This window comes from Pygoscelis adeliae, unplaced genomic scaffold (genome assembly GCF_000699105.1).
Source record: "Pygoscelis adeliae isolate BGI_AS28 unplaced genomic scaffold, ASM69910v1 Scaffold139, whole genome shotgun sequence".
NCBI lineage: Eukaryota > Metazoa > Chordata > Aves > Sphenisciformes > Spheniscidae > Pygoscelis > Pygoscelis adeliae.
Window position 1 is genome coordinate 897,970 of NW_008825613.1, and position 24,190 is coordinate 922,159.

Genomic DNA, 24,190 nt, shown 5'->3' on the forward strand with positions numbered 1-24,190 from the left:
AATGCCTGGGCACATGGTGGAGAGCCTGGGGAAGTAACCTGCTTTCCTATGTGTACCTGCACAGCTGCAAAATAAGTACAGGAAAGGAAATCACTATGAGGAAGCAGAAGGCAATGGTTTTATTTGGTGTTTGATAACGTTATCACTGCCACAGATGTTTAAATATAGAACAATCAGGTGGCTACAATTAGCTAATGCAAGATTTTGACCTAAAGCCACAGGAGAATTTAGATCCATTTTCCAGTCCCACTCTTGTTGTGTTTCATAACGCAGAGAATTTGTGAGAGTTTGAGAGAGCGGGGGGATTAATTTGCATTAAATGTGCTGATGCACCGAAACAAGCTGCCGAGGTACAAAATCTAAGGCTTACATTTTGGATCATCTGGTTGTCCACCTGGAAAATGAATCCTGCAAACTTCTCCTCCTTCTTCAACATGCCTGAGTCCTCCCCTTCCTCTGGTGTTTCTGCCAAACGTGGTAACTGTGAGGACTATTTTTATGATGTAAAGCTGGGGAGCTCCAGGTCATTTTTATTATTCTTACAAACAGTAATTTATAGTATTAAGCTCATGACAGTTAATAGAAAAAACCCCATGTCTAATGCCAATCTCATTTCAAAAGTAGAAAAAAAAAATAATCCAGGAGTCACCTGGATTTTTTATTAAAAAAAAAAAAAAAAAAGATTAACTTTGAGAAGATGAGAATGGGCTGCTGAGAACACCCTGTTCTCCAACTATAATGAGAAAAATAGCACAGGGAGCCACAGAAGCCACAAGGATTTTGACTCTCGGCTCAGAAGGAAGGGGGTATGTTGGGCAGGAAGCTCAGCCTCCCAAAGAAACCCACCACAAAAATCTCCTAAATGCTTCAGAACAGGGAAAAGTGTGCAGTTTTCCAAGGCAGGCAGTTTGCAAAGGAGCCATCCTTGCTACACAGCTCACAAGATCAGCTTTCACTCACTTGGAAGCAACATCTTGTATTTCAAAGGCCTCAGAACTATTGATTCAGTGGAGACCTGCTGGAGCCTTGGGTTTCAATTGCTCTTCTCTGAGAACAGCTGAGCCACTAAGTGGGCTGACACTGGGTAACCACCAACCTCCATCTCTCTCAACCATTTTTTTGCAAGTTAAAAGAATTTCTGTTCCCTTCCCTCCTCCTTTTTTCACTCCTCTCCTCGCATTGACCTTACCCAGTCATTGCCCTTTCACCAGCACAAACATCTGCAAAATGATCTCTCTTGGAAATTCATTGCACTGATGGTAAGAGCAAACATCAAGGCCACTGTAAATGTCCACATTCACTGATAATATTAAAGTTGCGTATCTGCTGAACGGCCCAGTAGCAGGAAAAAATTAGAAATAAAATTTTGTGCTGGTTTCGGCTGGGATAGAGTTAATTTTCTTCCTAGTAGCTGGTACAGTGCTGTGTTTTGGATTTAGTATGAGAATAATGTTGATAACACACCAATGTTTTAGCTGTTGCTCAGTAGTGCTTACACTAGTCAAGGACTTTTCAGCTTCCCATGCTCTACCGACTGAGAAGGCTGGAGGTGCGCAAGAAGCTGGGAGGGGGCACAGCCGGGACAGCTGACCCAAACTGGCCAAAGGGACATTCCATACCATGTGACGTCATGCTCAGTACATAAACTGGGGGAAAGCTGGCCGGGGGGGCCGCTGCTCGGGGACTGGCTGGGCATTGGTCAGCGGGTGGTGAGCTGCTGCTCAGGGACTGGCAGGGCATCGGTCAGAGGGTGGTGAGCAATTGCATTGTGCATCACTTGCTTTGTATATATTATTATTATTATTATTTATTATGTTATTTCAATTATAAACTGTTTTTATCTCAACCCATGAGTTTTCTCACTTTTACTTTTCCGATTCTCTCCCCCATCCCACCAGGGGGGTGGGAGAATGAGCGAGCGGGTGTGTGGTGCTCAGTTGCTGACTGAGGTTAATCCACAACAAATTTATAGCACTGAGTATATTCCTTCTCTTTCTCTCCACCTTCATACACGTTTCAGCTTTCCATTTTATGTCCGTCTCATCACTGAGCTCTGGCACATGGTCCATATCTGCAATTCTGTCTCCAACTTGCATGGACTTAATCGCAAAATGCAAAGCAGCTTGAACAGCTAACCTCCACTGAGAATGGACCCATACCATCCTTTCTACTGCAATAATCCCCAAAATAGTGAATCCTTGTAAAGCTGTAGTTACTACTGATGCTCTCCTGGTCGGACTCCCTCCCGGTGAATTTTCCTGAGCTCTTGCCCTCTCTGTTAGAAATGAACCTCTGGAGGAGAATATAAGCTCTTTCAGTTGTGGAACAGGAATACATTTTCTCTCCAAAAGACAAGAAAATGCATTAGGGAAGGTAGATAAATAAAGCCCATACACCACCTTAAAGAGGTGATGTACAAAACTAGAGAGAGAAGAGGTAAAATTAATTAGATTAGGTCATTCTGCAAGATTCCTACCCAGGAAATGAACTGCATCCCAGTGACAAAAATAACAGCAGTAAAAAAGCAAATAGTAGAAGCAAAATCGAATAAGAAATAGATGCTTTTATTTTGCATATATAGGTATTTTGCATATATATTTTTGCATATGTATTTGCAAAAAATATAAAGATACAAAATCTATATGGCATATATATTTATATGCATATATAAATATAAATGTAACATAAAATAAATATACATATATTTTGCAAAATATTCTGGTCCAAGCACTGGGGTGATGGGGTATCACATTCAGATTTGTAGCCATGGCTGCATCTTCAACCAACAGATATTAACTGGTCAGGGCTACACGGGAAGAGTTAGGCTTCTCCATCTTTTAGCCCCTTCCCATCGCACGAGCTCACAGTGATTGCCAACTTCATGAAGAGGCAGATATTCTTGTCCTCCACATGTGACATCCTTCCAGACCTCTGAAGCAAGGAAGCCCCGCAACATCAGAGTGGACAGGAGTTGAAGCAAGCAGCTTTCTTCTGTGCCAGCCCCAAAGCTGCCCTCTCCCCACTTTCCTTGCAGTCGCATGTCACTTGGGGAGCACTGTCCGATGTCATCGCTTCATCATCTCCTCTTTGGCTGTGCTTCACCATGATGCCCCATTCCCATGTCACCAGGTGGTTTTTTGGCAGTCTGAGTCATCGTAACAGAGCTACCCCTGAGTGAACCCAAACACATGGGTCACTATCTGAAAATACATTCAACCAGAAGTTCTCTTGAAAAGGACAAGAGGACATGGCAGGGAAACGGGCTTCATTTTGCTGCTAGTAGGTTGAATTCACAGGACTACATTTAACTTCTCAGCATTGAGAAAATAATGCTGCTTCAGTAAAGAAACTTTAAAAAGTTCAATATGATGGGGGTGAAGATGTCTTGGTAGCAAGTTGGGTAGAAGAGGAATGCTGCAAGATTGGGACAAGATGCAAACGCAGGGGAGAAGAGGAAGAGAGGAAGAGAAAAGAAGAGGAGAAGGAGAGATGCAGAGGAGAAGAAGGAGAAGGAGAAGGCAAGAAAAAGAGAAGAGATCAACGTCTCCTGCTTTTCCAAGTCCTCGTTTCGTTAGACCTCAGCTGGCTTGTCCTGGGCTCCCCGTGCTTACATGAAATTGTTGGAACTGCTCCAAAAGCGTTGCTTTGCTTTACAGTGTATAAACTTCTGCAACTTCCAAAACACACAGTGCACTCAAGACCCGATTTTTTTTTTTTAACACAGATATAATTCACGTACAAATAAATATGGTTTTACACCTTAGTGATTTTTCAGACTTCCTGGGAAAATGGGTATTGATGACACAAAATCCAGGCCTCGATGAAAAAAAGAGTAAATGGGTGTATCGGTATGTTTCTTATCCTTCCTCTTTCTGTCTCTATTTACTATAAATCATATATGTGTATTACATATAGTCTGCAACGTGAGCAATTTCTGTGCAATTCCAGTGAGAGCTGAACTGGTACAACGCAAGCTGACCTTGAGAATCTGTAAATGTTAAGAAATATTTACCAGGACGTAGAACAATCCACAAAAGAAGGATTTATTTTCAGTGAAGACTAGTGAGGTGCCTGAACCTTGCCACACCTAGCCTTAGGATACGCTATTTTAACTGCACTTATCTCATTCACGTCTGGTCTTCTATTCCTTCATGATCTTCTAGAAGACAGCAAAGAACCTCTCCCAATTTTCTGAATTCCCATTTACTGCAGATGTTGTGCCTGTGGGTTACAGCTCTTGCATGGCCGTGGGTTTTCCAAGAAGCCCTACAATTACATTTTTTTCTCCAGGGAGCTGCTACAGATATTATTTGCCACCACGGTACCCTGTGCAGACCCTTGAAGCCACGAAAGAGCAACAGACCGAAGAGCACGAACACAGAGCTGAACACATATTTATATAGTTTATCCTTCCTTCATTTTGGCAGCTACATTGAGGTTACAACTGGAATGGTGTTTGCCACTTAAAAATCCCCAGATTTCCTCTCGCTGATAGAATGGAGGCATTTGAACATCAACTTTCACAGCGTCTGGACACCGCGTCACAAAAACCTTGCTCATGAGTCTTTTCTGCTGATCTTCAAGGGAGCTGGCCAGGCTCCCAGCTAAATGGGAACACACACAGGGAGTGGGGTTTGTGCAAGAAAAAAATATTTCCTTTACTCTGGAGATGTGGCTTTTTCCTAAACATGCAGTAATGGTGAGCTTTTAGGAGCTGGACAGAGGCTTTTCTTGAACTCTTGTGTCCATGACTCAAAGACAAGTTTCTTGTTGCTCACGTCTTCTGTTGAACTCTCCATGTGGGCACAGCGATACCTCTATAATGACAAAGATGCTTTTCCAAAGGGCTTTTGCTAGCTGTGCATTTTGCTATATGTGTATTATTCAGATATAATGGAGCCACAAATCAGTGCTATCATGAAACGTGAATATCTTCGTATCACATTAAATAATAACTGACTCAACCGCAGTGCTCGGAAACTGAAGTGCAAATGCTTTTGCTTGCTGGGTACGTCCAAGGTCCTTTATTTTCCAGCATTTCCCAGCTAGATGCATTCGAACGAACAAAAATAGCAGCAGCTGTTGCTGAGCACAGCACTTGCAAGCTGAGCTCTCCTAATCCCGACAGCTGAACTGCTGCACGAACAAAGTGGCGACTTCTGCCCTCCCCAGCCAAAGAGTACAGCATGCTTTTAGTACTAAATATACTTACGTTCTTCCAGGATGAAACAGATTTCCCCACCATAATACTCTTTGCCTTACAACTTGCTTTCTTCCCAGCATTTCTTTTTATTAGGCAAGCAAGGGAATATCTTGCTCATATTTACACCTCAAAGCCTACTGTGGTGCTCAGTATTGCAGATTTCTCCATTAGGGTTTTGAAGGTACTTTGCACATGTCTTTAAGGCCAGATTCAGCCACTCTCCTGACCTAAGGCTTAGAGAGAAATTGTGGTTTGCATATACAAATTACAAGCATGCTGCCTGGTGCTTCTCACTATATCCTTTCCACCTCGTGCTCAACATTGCATTAGTTTTGGGTTAGCTGCATGCTGTGTGTGAACAGACACGGTGACTGGACTGGGTTAGACTGGAAAATAAGTCAAGACTGAAAAAAAAAAAAGACCCAAGATGGAAAGAAAAATAATGGAGTAAAAATTAAGTCCTTAGGGGATACTGTAGGCTGAAACTTTGAAGGATGAATCAAGAATTAATTACAAGTGGGCAGCAGGGTGGAAACTGTCCATGACAGTAACCTTATTTTCTTTGAAGAAGTCTAGATTCAACTGGTTGGGAAAGTGCTAAATACCGTATCACAATCTGAGTGCTATGGGACTCCACAGGAAAATAAATTGCAAAATTACACTCTATGAATACACCTAAGTATACACTAAAAAATGCAGTCCTTAGAAAACCTCAGCTATTTAACAATTAAAGTTGCTTAATTAAATACTGAACTATGCTAAAAACCTGTAATTCTATGTTTTGATCCCTGTACTGAAAATTGGATTCAATGCTTGACAACATGCACAACTAAGTTTTCTATAAGCAAGGGCACTGAGGAATGTATTAAAATTTGTGTCTTTCTATAAAGCCCAGGGGTAAATATTATTTTTCAAAAATGTCTAGAAGGAAAAGGCTAAAAAGCAGTGAGGAATGTAAACTGTTTCATGCAGAAAATCATTCCAATAAAAAGTAAATAGCAGAAGAAGGGTTATATAGCTAAAATATGCGAAACCAAATGGAAAAACTCACTACTGCGGTTTCTCAAAAATATGAGATGGACCTAAACTCTCCAACCCCATACATGATCTGGCCCCGCTCCAGAGTTTGGCTTCGTCCACAATATAGCACCTATTTTTACATCTTATTCCTGTCTTCAACTGGAGCTGAAGCCTCTGGCTTGACAGCTCATATCCTGATCCGGCCTCTGACAATATTTGATGGGCTACAAATGGCATCTCATCTTTCCAAACTTTGACAACATCCTTTCTGTTAACAGGCAAGCCCCAAGAATATGTTTCCATCTACAAAGGATATATTTAATTCCATTAGGAATTAAAAATCAAAGGAAAAATAAAAAAATAGCTCTGCAGTGGTCCAGCCCCATCTGACAGTATCATTGAAATTAAGCATCCTGCATATAGTTAAGAAGGGAAGTTAAAAAAAGGGCCAAATCTTCATAACCAGCATTTTGCTCAGGTCAGTAGCAGTAGATGAATCTGTTGTCAGATGAATGTGGGATTTACTCAGGTACCTGATCTTCAAATTCCTCACTTAAATCTCAATTTCTTTGCCTTGATGGCACCCAAAATGCCCATTCTTTCACAAGGAAGGAGGCCAAAGGATTCCTGACAATTAAAAATAAAAAAGATATTTCAAAGAGAAGACTGATCTTTCTAATAAAAAGCTTCGTAATAGCTGGAACAAAAGGATAGCTATGCAATTGGAAATTTCCACTAATAAATATCTGAATTATGCATCTGTCAGTCTATTGGAAGACAATTACGGCATTTTTTTTCCTCACCATCTAATTAATTCACTAATGGTTTTGTTTACAAAACAGGCTAGAGGCTACAATAAATTTGATTGCACTTCATAATCTGTGGCCAGATTTCTCTTAAAACACGAATAAAAATGAAAAATGCCATAGTGTCCATTTTAAAAAGGTCTTGTATAGCCCCAGTAAAATGTGGCTGAAACTAAGGCTTCATATTTTATGTGTATGTCTTTATTAATCTCCATATTGTAAAGGAGTTTAGCTTTTAGTGGTCACCATCAGCCAAAAGGACTTCAAGGGGGTCTCTCTAGTATATGGCATCATAAAACACTTTCATTAATAACTTGAATTATGAAATAAGAAGAATGTTATTAACTTTGCACCTATTAAAATCAAGCCAGAGAGGGGTGGGAGCATTTTTGAGAAGAGCAAAGGAATTCAAACTAATATTTACAAACTGAAGCGATGACTTGAAATAAAAGGGACACTATTTAGTAGTGGCAAAGTGCTGCCCCTAGTTGTCCAGCTCTACCTGAGCAGAGGAAGGTTCAGGTTGGACTAACATGCCTGGTTTGGGCATTGCTCCAAAGAGGTGAGAGCCAGCTGGAGACTGAGGAACAAGAATGATCACAGGCCTAGAAAGCATGAATTAGATGTAAAGCTCAAAAGAAGCACATTTATTCTTTTAAAGAAAAGAGTTCTTCAGGTTTGCATGGTAATGGTCTTCAAATACATACAACCCAACCTCAAGGGTTGTACGTATTTGTATTTCAAGCCTACTACAGGCCTCAGCAGGGAGATGTTAAATATTAGGAAAAATCTTCCTGGGAATCTCCTTCCCTAAAGACTTCAACAACAAATTAGGGAAAACAGGTCAGAAGTGGTTAGGTATATTTGACTCTGCCTGGATGACGATTTCTTTAGGTCCCTTCCAGCCCGAGGTTTAATGACCATATGGTTGAAATATGTGCTCTAAGTGCCACCAACTTCTGCAAAACTGCTGAACGTTAAAACATATGATTAAATGTTTTGTCAAGTCAGGGCTAAAAACTGAGACTGTCCTTAATCTGCCTATTGCCTGCTGCCTTCAGGATGCCCCAAGCCATATGTTACCCATAGTAACAGTGCAGAAGGCACAGCTCTCTCCAAGCTTGTATAAGTGCAGGGACAGTGGGTAAGTCTATAGGTTTTTCACTGGCCTATCTGTCCTGAGAAGTGAACAAAGATGTAGCTGAAACCAAGTCTCAATCAAGCTTGTGATGGGGTGTGGAGAAAAGATATTATTTTTGCAATTTTATAGCAACAGGAATGATTTAAAATCTTCTCCTTCCTCGATCTCTGAGTGATTGTTGGAAGTGATAACTGAGTAAATCAATATAATAAAAAGGCATGTGTTCAGGCGTGGACCTGATTTTCAGTCTACCTGTGCTCAGCCATCACCTACATGAACTGATTTCACAGCAATAATGACTCTAACACCGTATGTTCAGATACTCCAATACATTTGTTTCAGAGCTGTCTAAAATAATCTTGATTTAAATCCAAAATAACTGACCTGAGGCAGATGATTAGAAACACAGGACTTAAAAGGAAATTAAAGAACAAAGACAAGAGCAATAAAGTTCAGGAGAGATGAGGCTGAGGACACCTGACCTACATCCCTGTCCTCTGCAGAGCAGTGCTTGCTGCGGTATGAACCTGAGATGACATATTCATTCCCTGTTCCAATGTATTATTGAGGCACCTGGATCCCAACACAGAAGATGATCAACTGACGTAGTGCTGAGAAGCCAAGTTGCAAAAAATAGTGGATGCATCTGTTAATCCATGCTATTAAAAACCAAAAAGTCCACTCCAACTGTTTTCTTTCTGCCCTGCTAAGGGAGGTGTCCACCAGCTGGGCGAGATGTGTCCCAGAGCAGCTTGCACCTACTTGGCAGCCCTCCGAAATGTGGGAGGGTTGTCCTAGGAATGTGGCGCCGGCCGGCCCTGGGCAGACTGTGGTCTCTCCAACCCACCTGTTTGCTTTTCAAACACTGAGGATCATAGAGGTCCTGCTGTAAGTGAAGAAAAGCCTTTATTTGCTCTTGTTCCAGCGGCAGAGCTGGTCCCCGTCTAAAATAGCACAGTCACTACTCAGCTGGTTTCCCTCCTTGAGAGAAGCCTGGATAAAAGCTGATTACATAGTCCAGTTGGGGATGAAGAAGGAGAACAGCCTCCATAAGGATAAGGCATGTTGCAAGAGGCATCAGGTAGCCATCAAAAAAATGAGCAAACTACGTACAACACCAGTGCAAATCCATTGGAAATGTCTCTTGACATACAAAAAATAAAACTACCTAGAAAAGCGAAACAAAAAAGGTATTTCCACATGTAATCTCCATAGAATTGAAAATTATTTAAATTTTAGGCTGTCTCACCTAAAAGCCATGTACTTGTGTATGAAGGCATTAAAGGGGTTACCTCTCCAAACAGGCAGCATTCACAGAGGTGTCTGGAAAACCAGCGTATATTGATACAAACCACAGCTGGAAATTAAAACACAGGCCAATGGGAGTGTTATTCCTTCCTGGCCAGCAAGACACAAACTAAGCCTGAGACATTCCAGTTTCCAACCAGACACCACCAGTTGCCCTCTTGAAGGATACGGAGATGCCCTGGGGGGGCCTGCCCACAGCGGCCAAGGTTAAGCTATAAAAATCTTCTTCCTTGCAATGTACTTTATTTCATCAATTTTGCTCTTGCAAAACACAAAAATGTGAATGTTTTCCAGGAACAAATTTCAATGTTGCTGTGCACCAGCAGACTACCGTAACACACGCAGGCAATAAAAGAGTCAATTCCTCTGATACATTTTGTATTAGCTCATTTTTTAGCCTTAAATTATAAAACATATTTTTCATGGAGAAGATAGAAGCAAGAGGTAGCAATTCTAGGCTCAGTTTTGACAAAAAGAATATTTTCTTCTTTTAGTAACAAAATTTCCCTTGGTGGTAAAGAAAAATAATAAAATCTGGAGTGTTAAGCTAAACTTTTAAATATCTTTTATCCTTCCGTGTGTAATTCAGTATTATTTAAGAACTACAGAAAATGACCTTAACCAGCATTTTCCTGCTTAGGAGAGGGGCACCCACCCCTGAAGAAAACCCCTACAAGGTGATGGAAATGTTTCTCCCATCAGTAGTCTTCTGCAGGCTTTGTAGGCGGCACCAGGGCTTCTTGGAGGCTTCGGAGATTTGGAAACCTAAGATTTCAGTATTTCTACCTGACTCTGATCTGATACGTTGAAGTGACGGAGCATGTCCACTCCTGCTCTTCCTCACACCGGGCCAAGCGTCACGCACTGGTAAGATTTGTTTTTTGTCAACATCTCAAAGCTTCCAAATTAACTCTGTGAGCAGCCAGAGGTAGAGGACTGGCCCATGGCCATCAACAGCACAGTCCAATTTGTTTTCTTATCTGTGCAGTTTGAGGGTCCCATAAACAACCCCTCATGAAGACAAACTCATGCACCTTCCCAGGAACATCTTGAGGTTTTCAAAGCTTGACAGCATGCATCAAAAAAGCCTTAAAAATGAAAACAAACCTCACAAGGTCCTCCACAAGATTCAAAACAAGCCCCAAACTGGTGGGTTCCTCACTACAGGTCACCTCAGGCGGCGAAGCCAGCAGTGATGTTAATTTAGGAGACAAATCTCCTGAGCTTTATGCTGTTGTCAACAGAGTGGGAAGGACCTTCGAAAGGGAGGTTAAGCGCAACCTGAATTAAACTGCTTCTAAAGCATCCTCCGCAGAAGATGGCTATAGAAGGAGTGGGGCAAGGACAGCTTTCCCAGACTACGCGTGAGCTCTCGTGACTGTCTTCCAGAACAACAGTTGCTAATATCAAATAAATAAATAAATAAATAAATAACCAAACCCCAGGGAGGGACCAGCGTTCTTGTGGATGTGCTTTCCTCTGCACAATTTTACATACATCCAAACAGGAAAAGTCAGAAATAAATCACATGGAATAGTGAGTTGCACTTGTAACACAGAATTTACCCATTACGTCACAAATAATCATCAAAACAGTTAATTTTGCTCGTTTTCCAGTTCCCAGCACTACAGGTCTTCTTGGCTCCCACAGGGTTACGGAGCGGGGATTTCCCTGAAGTTTCGTGATGGCAGCAGTAACTCTGTTCACTTTTCTGCCCCTAACTTACAGGAGTTCCTAACATACTGTACTGGTGTCTGGTATCAGAAGCTCCTCCGTGCTCAGCACTGTAATGTAAACTAAGCTCCCTCTTTCTATTATAAGTTTTTGTATTTACATGATATTATAAATGGGTCACGCAACGGCTGCCGTTTCAGTCTCCTCCCGCTCAGGCTTTGTTTTAAAAAAGACTACAGAGCTCCAAATCCAAGCAGAGCAAAAAGCAAGCTCAGATTTCTCCCTTTCTCTAAAATTCTGCAAAAAATAAGTAGTTTTCCGTGAAGTGTTGTCATAGTTCAGACATTGAATCTACAGCTTTTGTGATAACCAAGGAGATCTCTAGACTTAAATTAGAAACTGCTTAGAAGAGACATTGTACTGCTACTGCAGTTTTGGCTAAGATTTTAGGTTGCTCTTTCAATCCTAGCACTCAACAGCCGCACAACTCTTCAGGTTTTTTTTAAAAGGCAATCAATGCCATAAACATAGGACCACTTGGAGAAAGAAGATGTGTGTTCCTCTCTCAACCTAGTACATAAATTCTTCTTAGTTACTGCAAAGCATTTATTTGTACATTTTTATTTACCGGGAAATGTAATTCAGCTTTCTTCAACCATTAGAAAATACATAATCCCATCATATAATTTTATTCCAGTTATTCGGGTGTAATAACAGAGAAAAATTAAAAGACTCATAACACAGTACTTATTCTAGGACATCACACAAACTTCAAAGAGGAAAAGATTACCTACCAGCTCAACTCGTCCAAACCCTCCGACTCCAAGGGTGTCAATGATGTTGAAATCAGACAGTTTCAGGTTGGCGAAGAAGGCAGCTTCGGCTTCATATCTGGATTTTTTTATGCGAAAAAACGGAAATTTCTTAGAGGTGCAAACATGAGTAGTGCGCAATACCGTACCCGAATGGCATGAGCGTGGAACAGCCTTTACCTGCTTAATTTCCATCTTATCTCTTACAGTTTGATTTTATTCACACTCATCGTTTTGCTGGTCCCAATTATAGCATCGCTCCAACGTGCACGGTTTTCCAAGTGAGAAAAGCAAACATACCTACTGCATGCCTACAATGCAAATGTCTGGTACTGCAATTCAGCTCCAGCTACCCAGCAAATGCTACATTTTGACATTTTCTATTGATCTTCTTGTGGGTGGTTTTTCTTTTTGGTGCCTTTAAGTATTTTTGGAAGATAAAGTCTCTCATAGGAGTTTCTCTTATCCACAGGTTGACAGTAGTTTCTATAAATGTTTATTGAAAGTGGCAAGATCATTAAGGTCCCTGGAGAGAAATCACAGCCAGGTTTTATGAAATCAGATCCGATAAGCTGCAGGCTGGTGTGCAAATGCCTGAAATGAATGACTTCAGTCACATATCAACATTCCTATAAGAATATCTTCACTTCTTTTCCTCCTATAAACTCACTTGGAGTAGACGTCCCAACCCAGGAGGTCCCAAAATCCAGATGCTCTCTCTTAAGCCCATGTCCAACTGGCTCGCAACACAAGTTCACCAAGCCCTTGACTAAGGAAGCATGCAAATCGAACACATGCAAGCCTGCCAAAATAAGCTTCCCATGACTATCCTCATGAATATGATTCCTCTAAAATAGCTCCTTGTCAAGGTTTATGGTATTTTTAGAAAGGCTCAGAGGGGAAATGGATGAACAGGATCCACCCACTCAATAAAGTTTGACATTCAGCTGCCAGAGAAGTCCCCATGCGCGTACAACCATGGCTGCTGGTGACACAGACTTGTATGGGAAAAGAGCATTGACGGGATTATGGAGAGAGGCATGGAGGGTGTAAAGGGAGAGTTGGCTTGCTTTCCATTACTTAATTTTAGCCATAATATCTTGCAATTAACAGACAGACCATAATCCTCTATTTCACCTGGATGCTTCATTTGTGCATAACGCTAGCGTAAAGATAAAACATCATAGTGTTAGCCACAATCATATATACATATCCACCTGTCTATCTTTTTAATGTACCTTGTCCATCATGCTTATCTCTAATTCAATAATGGGATGGAATTGATTTACTGACTTATTCCGTTCAAACCACCTTCTTTAGTCTATTTAAAACTGCAATGACATTGGGCGAGAAAGAGAAAAAAAAATTTTGAAGTTAAAAGGCAAAAATAAAAAGAGGTGTCAAGAAAGGTGAAAGGTCACATCATCAAGCCCCAAATCCAATGCAATAAAGCGCAATTTTATCTCGGGGGTGCTGTCGACAAATTACTTAAGCTTTATTATTTATACTGTCACCAGATCCTCTCGGTGACCTTGCTCCTGTGGCCACAGCAGCCTGATGCATCCGATTTTGGAAACCAATCAGTACCGAGCCTGCTTCGAACTTGGGATAACCTTGTGTGACACAGCTGCTTATTGATCGCTTTATACTCATCATGAGGTGAATACTAAACCTGTCACTAAAAACTTCTGCTAAAGGAAAGACATATTTATACGTTCCCTTCTAAATCACAGCAGACACGTCATTTTAGGGGTGACAGAGCAATGAGATGAGTCTAATTTTCATGATAAATGTATAGACAGTGCATGAGTTATCTTTTGTGTTCCCGACCAGTTAAATACCCTTAATGATTTATAGTTGCTAGGAAGATGAAATCCCAGCATGGAAAATTTCCCTTCAACAGTCAAACAAACGGATACAAAACTTCAGGTCAAAAAGCCCTGCATTACCTTTGCCCAAGGCTTGGGAGCCTCCCTTCTTGGTGGAAGGAGGCAGGAGAGAAAATGTGGAAGGAAGCCATCTCGTCCTCCCAGGGAGGCAGGGGACCAGCTACCCCATCTTCTCCCCCGGGCAACTAGTGAGGATTTCTCAATGCTGAGCAAGCAGGGGATGAGAGATGCCAAACAGCAGTGTGTCAGAAGTGTTAGGGTCTCCAAAAATATATGGGACAGACAGGGGAAATGTTTTGTTCCCTATAACACCTCTTATCCTGAAAGACAGCCAAGTCCTACAAAAATCATGTATAGTTCACATCATGCAATGTAAGAGGACAAAAACTGGGTAAGACATGGCACGGTGCTGGCAAGGCAAGCAGGACCATAGTCCCAGTCCCTGCAAATTCCACCAATTCTCCTGAAAATCCCTTGGTTCGATGGGAGATGGGATCTGCCACTCCAGTCCCAACTTCCTTCATTGTTTTGTGTGTTGAGTTGCAGAAGCCAAAAGCTCTGCTGGTGGCTTTTAAAGTTAAAAAAAGTGTTTATTTATTATCTTGCTTAAAAAATGTACTTGCAGCATTATTGTGATTGCTTTTTGAAATCTCTTGGCTAATTCTCTTTGACAGACTGCTTATGTGTAGTTAGTACATACCAAGTGCAATGAAGCAAATAAAACAAATTGGATGCAGTTTTCTACATACTGTGCAACAGGCATCCAAAAACCAAAAGGAATTAAAAAAAATATATAGTGAAACCAAAACGCATGTAAAATCAAGCAAGCTAGCCCTTCACATGCTCTGTAACAACAGTCACATCTGAATTATGTTTTATTCCCAGCTATAAAGGTCAAAGCTCACTTTCAAATTAAAATCCTATAAACTAACAGGAGTGATGCACTTCAGCCCTGCAAAGCTTAAGAATAAATCTCTTCAGTCACATTAAATAAAAATATCAAAATGCAAGTATTCCCAAGCCACCTCCTAAATCAGAAATTGGGGAATAATCCTCATCCTGAAATTCAGAATATGAATTAAAACTTTGGCCCTTGAACTTCCTTAATTTGAGCATGCTGTTCCCTAAACAGAAACTCCCAAGGTTTTGCAGCACGTGCTCCTTGCTCTACAGAATTATAGTGAAAAATCTATGTCATGTCTTAATTTTATCACCTTCAAAAGAAAAGGGACCCTTTCAAGGCATTGGGAGGGCAGTGCAAAGAAGTACAGAAGAGGTTTAAAAATTAATATTGGGGTGTCTGTAGGAAAATGTTCAGTCTGGACCAGGCTGAAGAAATCTGCTATGCTCAGATACTGGGGAAGATGCTTGGGATATTCCCTGGGAATATAACAGAGATGGGATGAATGGTAGAGACAGTTTGACCAAACTTGTGCAAGCTGACATGGAAATAACTTGGCACTCTGTGGGAAAAATGTACTCATGCCAGGTCAGGGAGTATTTCTTCTGGGTACCACTTTGCAGATGCCACAGCCTCTTCCCATCCAGTACTAACCAGTCTAATGAGAAAGGCAGTTAATTTTCTAAATATGCAGCCGTACGATGGTGCTCTGAGACTTTTCAAACAAGAAAATGATTTTTTTGTCCTCTGGAAAATTTGGTGATTTAAGTTCCTAAATTAATAGATAAGACGTGTATTGGTAAGACATCTCAGGCAAGCTCGGAGGCATGAATGCTGATCAGCATCACACCCATGTTCAGTGACATTCTGGAGCTACACAGATACAAGTCAAACTTACTATGTTGAGATTTCTGGGGTTTTCTGACTCTGAATTAGACATAATTGAGAAAGAGCCCTTCTCCGGATATTTTGCTAATTGTGCTTCTTGCCCCAGAATCACAGGACAAAACGCCTGGAAAATCATAGTTGGAAGTGCACAAAAAGAAAAGATACAGAGAACGTGTGATCCAAATAGGGAGAAACAACAAAAAGTCTTTTTTAATAAAGAGCTTTTAAAATTAAGGGTGAGATTTTCACAAGAGCTTGTGGGAGGCCAGGTATCAACTCCCAATGCACTCTTAGTTGGACTATTTTGCTTAGGGAAACTGGATTTTGCCACCTACCCTGCCAAACCATCCCTGCGCCAGAGCTTATAGTTCACTCCTGTAGCTAACAGGAGAGCTATCTTCTCCATAGGGGATGACAGAAAACAGCATGGAGGGGGAGATGGGCAGATCTAGGTCAAACACGAGCATCCTGCAGAATCTTGCAAGCTCTTGTCCAAGGTTTCTTGCAAATCTGAATGACAGAGATACCTACTGAAATCTCACTGAAATGACTGGCTTTCCATAATGATCTCACCCTAACGATTATCAGGGCCCTCCTATGGAAGAGTTGGGGCTTAGGAACACCACTTCTTTCTCTCCTTCCAAACAAAATACATACTCCTAAGGAGTCGCTAATTAAAATGCCTTGATTCAGCCTTCTCTTCGGCAAGGACAGGCATCACATGCAAGAAACCAGAGTTCTTGGGGGGATCAGGAGTAAACACCATCGCCCATATGTCCCATTACTTTGAAACAGCAGCGCAGGAGCCACAGCCCAAGCATTTGGGCAATGCCTGTTATGCAGAACAGGAGAGGAAAACTTGTGGCTTCTTGCACTGTTGGAGGTTTCTAACCATTTAAATGAGTGATTGCCTCCTAGGATGATGATTACTCCGAAACACATTTCAAGCTTTTCCTCCCAAAACTACAAATAATAATTAAAAAAAAGATAATCATCTTACCTAGGCAGCTAAAAAGGATAAATGAGAAAATGCGAGGAGCAAAGGTTTGCAATTACCCAACTGCTCAGCTTTACTAAACTAGCTCACGATTCCTATCACATGAGCTAAATGTGTTGGGAAACATTAGACATCTGTTACCAAACTGTCATCTTGATAGAGAACTTGGCTTCTTTCCACCTGTGTGCTGCCAACTATATGTAAATTGCAACCAAATGGGAACCAACCACCAACTCCCTGATAAAAGCAAATGTAACCATTTTGGGTGGATAAAACCAGAATTTCAGAGCCTTCCTCAGTGACAGACACCTGCTCATTTAACTGCTGTTTTGTCATCCTTATGTTCAGTTTTGTTGGCTGGCCTGATCACTGTATCACCCATTGTAGAGGCAATGCACTTCTGCAGATAGAAATATTGAAGCTCTGCAAACACTAGAATAACTTGAGTTGCAATAATTGGATGGTGATGATGAGACCCAGCCTGCAAGCAATGAGCTTAAGAGCCACAGGTGGGGTGGGGAAAAAAATACATCACAAAAGGAAACCCTATTTCTGTGTCCACTAAATGAGAGATTTATCTCAGTCCATCTCCTTATGATTCTTAAGATAGAACTAATTTCTTTTTAGGATGCTGCTTCAACTGCACTTTAAAAAAATGAGTTTGTAATAAATGAAAGCAAAAATTACCTCAAATCTTCAATTTTATGACTGTTTTTTCTATACACCTGAACCTAACATATTTTAGCCCTAGAAAAATAACCCACGTGGATCTAGTCTACTCATGGCACCTGGCTGCTGTTCGCCTGCCTGGTACCCTGAAGTCACGACAGGTTTTCTGGATTGGATTCATGCTATTAAGAGAGATGCAATTCCAAACATGAATGAAAAGTGGCAGAGGACATGGATCGAATTCATGTAACAAGGAGGCTTCGTTATCTGAAAGCGATGTAAGGAAGAGCAGATGCAGCAAATGGTGGTAGGGCTCCCGTGCCTTCCCTTCCACACTGGGCAGTCCTCTTTCCCACCTGCTCAAATGACTCTGAAAAGCTCAGGTTCACATATTTCTGAGTGATTTTAGACAAAGGGAAATCTATGAATGGTCATATGGGTGAAAGCGAAATAAAAAGCACCTCGTCTCATGTCCACACGAGATCCTTACCTTCAACTACGCCCTGTTTGACTGGGGCTCAGAAGATCTAGCCACATTCAGGCAACAGACAGAAGCATGGCACAGCGACAGTGTATTTTACACAACCAGCAAGATCCAGAGTCTGGGAATGCCTGAAAGCAAATTCTTGAGAGGCATTGAGAGCAAATCTGTATTTCTTTATGGTGCGTTGCCACTCATCCTCTCAGAGGTCCCACCCCACGTGCAAAACCCTTCTTATCTAGCATTCCCTCCAGGTATTGATCCATCTGGGTCAGTACACTTTTTGGTGGGGGGGGAGAGGTCCCTTGACAAACCACTGCAGCAACAAATCCACCCCAAGGGTATGAACCCAAAACCCTGTTGGGGAAGACCATAACATGCTTATGAGATCTCTCTAAGTGTCTGATCCTGCAAGGTGAAGAGCACTTTCAGGTCTCCATGGAATTGTATTGGCTGAAAGGGAGATGCTTGCCCCAAAATTAGTGAGGCAGAGCAGGCAGTGATAGCAGAGAATAAATATTTCCTAAATACTGTCCCTCTGTATGGGAAATGACTATGTTTTGCGTTTCTTCCCCTGGGTACCAGATGTCCGTCTCTCTCATGATGCACAAATGCACCTTTTGACTTTCAAACGTCCCTTTCAGATAAACACTGGCATCAGTAAGAACAAAAATATCAAGAAAAAGACCAGCTCTTTACCTATTTTACTGTCCATCGCATAACGTTACAGTAAAGTTGAATTTATTTCAAGCTCCATCACATTATCGCAATTTATTAGCTCGTTCACAAATACAGGACCACAAAATTGTATCAGGACATCTCCATTGACCGTGAAAGCAGGAAGACGCCGATCAAAGACACCGAGCTGTTGGATAAAAGTACCGGCACAAGATGACTGTGAGTTCTCCCATCAGCAGTAAGGTCACTGTTGCCCACCCAGCCATGAGTTGTATTACCAAGGGAAGCACTGACATTTGATTGCCCTAAATCCAAATGGGGTTTTCTGCCCTTTCACAGACACAATGGACTGATGGCATGTTAGTATGCCCATAAACAATTTCCGCCTGGCATTTGCTATCCTAATGCTAACCCATTCCTGGAAGGGTTGGGTGCTATGGTGTTACCCACAGACTTGTTAGAGAGGATTTACTTGCAGACAAGGATTTGCTGCCCTGCACCAAGGAAGAAAAAGGAGGAGAACATCAAACTCATACACTCTTCTATTTTTTCTAATTGCAAGCAACACTGAACAAGTAAGAGGCATATATCGATCTATCTACATCTACCTGTAGATAGATAGATATAGGGAGAAAGTATGATAACTAATAACCCGGAGCTTTTCCTTAGTTCAGGTCTCCTTCTTCCAGACCATCCTTCTGAGGTCAGCAGTGCAGTGGCTTTAACTCCCGATTTAGCTGCTACCACTTCCTTCTACATCTTACACCTTCGACTGAAAATCCAAATCAAGAGAGAATTTGTTTGGATTTTTAAAAGCAATGTGCTAGTGGCGACAATGCAATCACAGCTGCACAGACCATTGCATCGAAAAGAAAGGCTGTCTTTCTTTTCAAGTTCATGTTGTCGGGGCTGGGAATTTCTCTTGGACCCACCAGCACTTGAACTCGCAGCGTACTTGCCTTTAACGACTTTCACATCAGGAGAAATAGCATACCTCCTGGTTTAGATTTTCTTACAGAAAGTGAACATTTGAGTGGCAGCTAAAACAGACATTAAAGCTATGGCATCTCTAACTTCCTCTGGAAGGGGAAGGAGATCTGAAATTAAAAACATAAAGTTAAAAAACTAACAGAGAAATAATTTTTTCCCCCTATTTTAAAAGCACATTACTTTTCAATTAGAACTTAGCAATGTGAACATGATATTATGCTGTTATAATAAGCTGTGCTCATTGTAAGTTGTTTCAGTAGTTAAGCAAATAGAAGATTTGTTTGAATTATGGGGCTTTGAAGACTTGCTATTGCACGGAGACCAATTTCACCAAGAAATGCAATTGAATGCACTCAAATACAGTCAGTTAAAACATCTCAGAAAGACCTTCTCATCATCCAGGCTCTTTAAAAAGTCTTAAGTTTGAAGCTAATATTGTTGAACTCCTAAATGTGCCAAGAGATTGGTAATACCTTATTAAACAACTTATGCCTATTAGGTTCTGTACCTTCCATCTAGCAAGAGTATGAGCACTGCAGTGGGACCTTATCTGAACACGGAATGTGCAGGGAGCAACTTTATTAGGAAAAAAATCCCTAAAATCCAAATTTCACCTTTTTTTCAGATGTTCGCTGTGGAATTCTCTCCCCTTATAACATGGGGAAATGTATCACTCCCTTTAAAACGCACAACTGCTCCCACGTATCTAAGCTCACAATCAAACTGCTCAGAAAAACCCCTTCTTTCTCCAGTCCAAGCAGATGTAAAGGTTTTGTGTAAATGTGGGTGTGTTTTGACAGCCTGTATCCACACAATGCTCACGTGCCAGTAACAAGCCAAAATTTTGGTGGAAGAAACAAACTGGCATATAAAATGCCAGCTGACCAGGGAGTGCTAATGCTGTACAGGTATGAAGCAGAGTGCTTTCAACAGAGCGCATGGTTATCAGGATGGTTTTTAGGGAATTGGGTCCCTGGTTTTCACTGAAAGTCAAAGGGAGGTCATCACTGAAATGCATATTTTATTTTCTAGATGTACATGCTTCTTCTTCAACTTCTAATGAAACAGCCTGATGCTTCCAACAGGACTCTCTCTCAGGGTCCTACTTCGGGAAGTCCTGGTTTCAGCTTTGGTTAAAATAACATTTGCACTTTTGTAATACGCCTAATGCCGAGAACGTCCTGAAATAGTTCAAACAAGACACTCTACAGGATATACTGACTTACAAAAACAAGACTTTAATTAATTTTAATTAAAAGGGGTGAAGGGAGGATGTGGAGTATTCCTTCCTCTGGTGGTGTTTCCTGTTCTGTATAGTATTAAAAGATATTGCTTAAGGAGGGGGTTTGTTTCTTTTTTTTCTTCCTTTTTTCCTTGTCTTTTTTTTAAACTCGATGTTGCTAGCTGAAGAAACTACCTCATTGCCATTGTATTGCATCTGTATCTTGGCTCAGCAGTGAGAGACTGAACCCCAAATAGTTGCTGATAGCACTATTGTGTATGGTATGCTGGGTTAACCTAGGTGGGAAACTCACTGGTGACAGTGGAAAAATAAAACATTAATAACTTTCCAACTCCAAGACAAGCAGCAACATAACCTGAAATTCCACACAAAACAAAATTCTAAGGAAAGCAAATGATTTTTTACAGCACTTCAAACGCTGCACTCTGACCCTGACATCTTAATTTCATTTCAATGAAAATAACATCAAATATAAAATGAAAGACTATTTTAAAATTTTATTTAGCAACATCTTTTTTCCCCAAATAAACTCATGCTGAAATCACTTATTTCTGTAAAGCATTTCCTTGTTGACAATTCAACATTTTCACTAGAAAAATCCCTATCAGTTTTCCTTGGCCAATGGGTATCTTCACAGCTGCTGGGTGGAAGAAATACTGGTTTACTATCCTCCCTCTACACATACCCTAATATCATCATGTTTCGATGCCAGCAAGTATGCAGTACTGGTTTTTTTTAGTTTTGCAGTGAGTTTTTTAAGGATATTCAATTAAAAAAGCACACCCACTAGATAAAAGGAAAAGGCAGTTATTATATGTTTTAGCCCACTATAGTCTACTGAGTTTCATGTTCTGGCCACCCATCCCTACTTCCAAGAAAGCTGTTGGTGGGGGTTTTTGTGTGTGTGTGTGTGTGTGTGTTTTCTTCTTTTTCCCTATAGCTGTGCTCATTACAACAGAAGTGTGGGGATCAAATTACAAAGAAACATTTATCGTGCTCTAAGACACATGCATCATAAAGAGAAAGCTCTTCTGCCTGGCTGATGGAAATAAACTGACAGTGTAATGCACTTCACTTGGCTTTTTTATCTTTGCCATGCCAGCACCCCACAGTATTATGCCTTAATGGCCTTCTTGGCACTTTTCTCTCCTCACGTGCTAATGCTAGTATGAATAAGCAACCTTTCAGAATAAAATATTAGATTTATGTTGTTGGGTTGCAGCACAACATCTAACAACCCACTGCAGGGTGACATGGCTGGAGTCAAACGCAGTTCACTGAAGAACTGCCAGGGACTTTGTAGCATATTAATTCCTATTTTACCTTCCTAAATCATGGGTCACTATTGAGATAAAATTCGGGTTTAAATCAGCAGATTCACCAGCTAAATCAGCTATAGTTTGGGTATACTTGGTGATTCTGCATTCTGTTGTAGCACTCAAACCCTAACTTTTAAAGTAATACAATGTCAGTAAAAAATAAACATGCCTTGGTTGCATGCCTGTTTGTCCCTGATGCTAACTGTCCTTGAATCAGTTAGAAGAAAAAAAAAAGTATTATGCTAAGGAAGGAGACAATCCATTAACTTCCCTCTATTCTCTTTATTAGTTCTGAATTTAACAGTTTGGATTTGTAGAGAAGAAAATATATTTGGAAGATAAAGCATCAAGGGTTTTTCCTTTCACCTTTCTGATTGACTTCAGAGGAAATACCTACAGATACCTTACTTTTTCCTTTGGAAAACACCAAGGAAAACTCATGCTAATGAGAAGTACCCAGGAAAAAAGCATTTCACATTAAAACTCCAGTTGACCTCTGTAATGTCAAGAAATCCCAGCTACCAAACTTGGCTCAAGTGTGCCACTATGTACTACAGAAGGACACTGAAGTTATTTTAAGGCAACTTGTTAGGAGTCACTGGGGAAGAGCGATGGACACGTTACAACCTTGGGAAGTGAGATGTGATCTCAAGGGAAATTCAGTCTAATTACAGCTTGAAATTGCTCAAATCACTGTTAGTTCTGCTCATTGCTCTTCTACTTTACAAAATCTCATGATCTAATTGCAAACTGCTAATTAGATCCCATGAACCCCAAATCTGCTCATCTAAGCACGTAAACACTATATGGCCCTTTTGCCTCCAGCCATAATGTAGGACTGTTGTTGCTTGCATTAAGTAAATGCTCACCATGGCAACAGCAATGCTCAGATTAAAGAGACTTAGTTGCACTTTTCTTTCTCTTAGGCTTTTTAAAGAATGTGGAGAACAGATTGATATATTGCTGATGGTAGACATACTTATTTGTACAACTCACCATGTTCACTCCTTATTGCACATTTGTTCAAGTCCCACGGGATTCAGGCAACAGCATGTGCTATGTTTTACCTTCGTTTCTTTCTTCAAATGGCCCTAATCCTCTAGGAAAAAATTACTTGCTATATGGTTTCCAGCTTGACGGCTGCCAAGAAGTAGAGGTCTACCTTGGGTGAACTGGTGTCCCTTCTCCAAGGGCTGCCCAGCGACATTTCTACAATGTTTCCTGTAGCCTCTTCCAAATTCTCAAGTAGACCCATGTGTGATAGGACCTGGAGACGTTGCTATAGCAGATGGGTGAATGATGTTCTCTTAATCCAGTGGCTCCCCCAAAATGCCCACAGATCATCAGCGAGAGCTACTAATTGCACTGGGGTCACCGGACTAAACCTCCCAAAGCATTACTGCAAAACCCTCAAGCTTTTATTCCTTTGGCCAATGTCAGAGCGCTCCAGCCATGCCAGCACTGCTGGTAGAAGTTGTTGCATCCGGCATGTTTCATTCTAATTTATTTTGAAAAAAAAGGTGACATATAAGGGGAAGGCGGGGAGGAGGGGAATATTACATAAAATCCGACTGAAAAAGTGGGAGCAGGCAGGAAGCAGATTTTTCCTTACAGTGCAAGTATGTGTGCACACAAAGCGAGGTTTTTCACTCCGCTTGTTTATTCTGGCAGACAGATGAGGCTGTGGGAAGAGATTAGTGAAATTGGTTTCCACATAACCAATCCCATTCCAGTATCACCCTGTGTCAAACCCACTTTCAATTTGACTTATCTGCTAAGATTTTGCTTTCTTGTGTGAGTATTGCTTTCGAAAGCAAAATCAATGTCTTGGGCCATGCAGGGCCTTTTGGCTCCACGTGGGAGAGACTCTGCAGAGGCAGAAAGTTTCCCCTGGAGCTTAACAACTCTACACAAATAACGAAGGCCTGTATCTGGCAAAAGTAAAGAAAAAGCATCAAAATGAAGGGCCGATTTAAAGAAAATCTGGAGAAATAGAAAAAACAAAGCAACTGTGCATGCACTGTCCCACAAACATCTAAGAAAGATGTAAGAAAGAAAAACAGGAGAAGTAAAAGTTCTAGCTCTCAACAAGGCTATGGCATGATAAAGGTACAGGAGGCATGAAATGACCATCGCTGGGTTGACATAATAGCAGGCACAGAAGACGCTGG

General features: G+C 41.1%; 1 protein-coding gene across 1 annotated transcript in view; it reads right to left on the reverse strand.

Moving 5' to 3' along the window:
- Nucleotides 1-24,190, reverse strand: part of PRKG1 (protein kinase, cGMP-dependent, type I) — an 82,375-nt gene that overhangs the window by 23,135 nt on the left and 35,050 nt on the right. Inside the window, exon 4 of the mRNA XM_009332763.1 lies at nucleotides 11,947-12,043. Within this exon, the coding sequence (XP_009331038.1) occupies nucleotides 11,947-12,043 (97 nt within the window). The remainder of the gene's footprint in view (nucleotides 1-11,946; nucleotides 12,044-24,190) is intronic.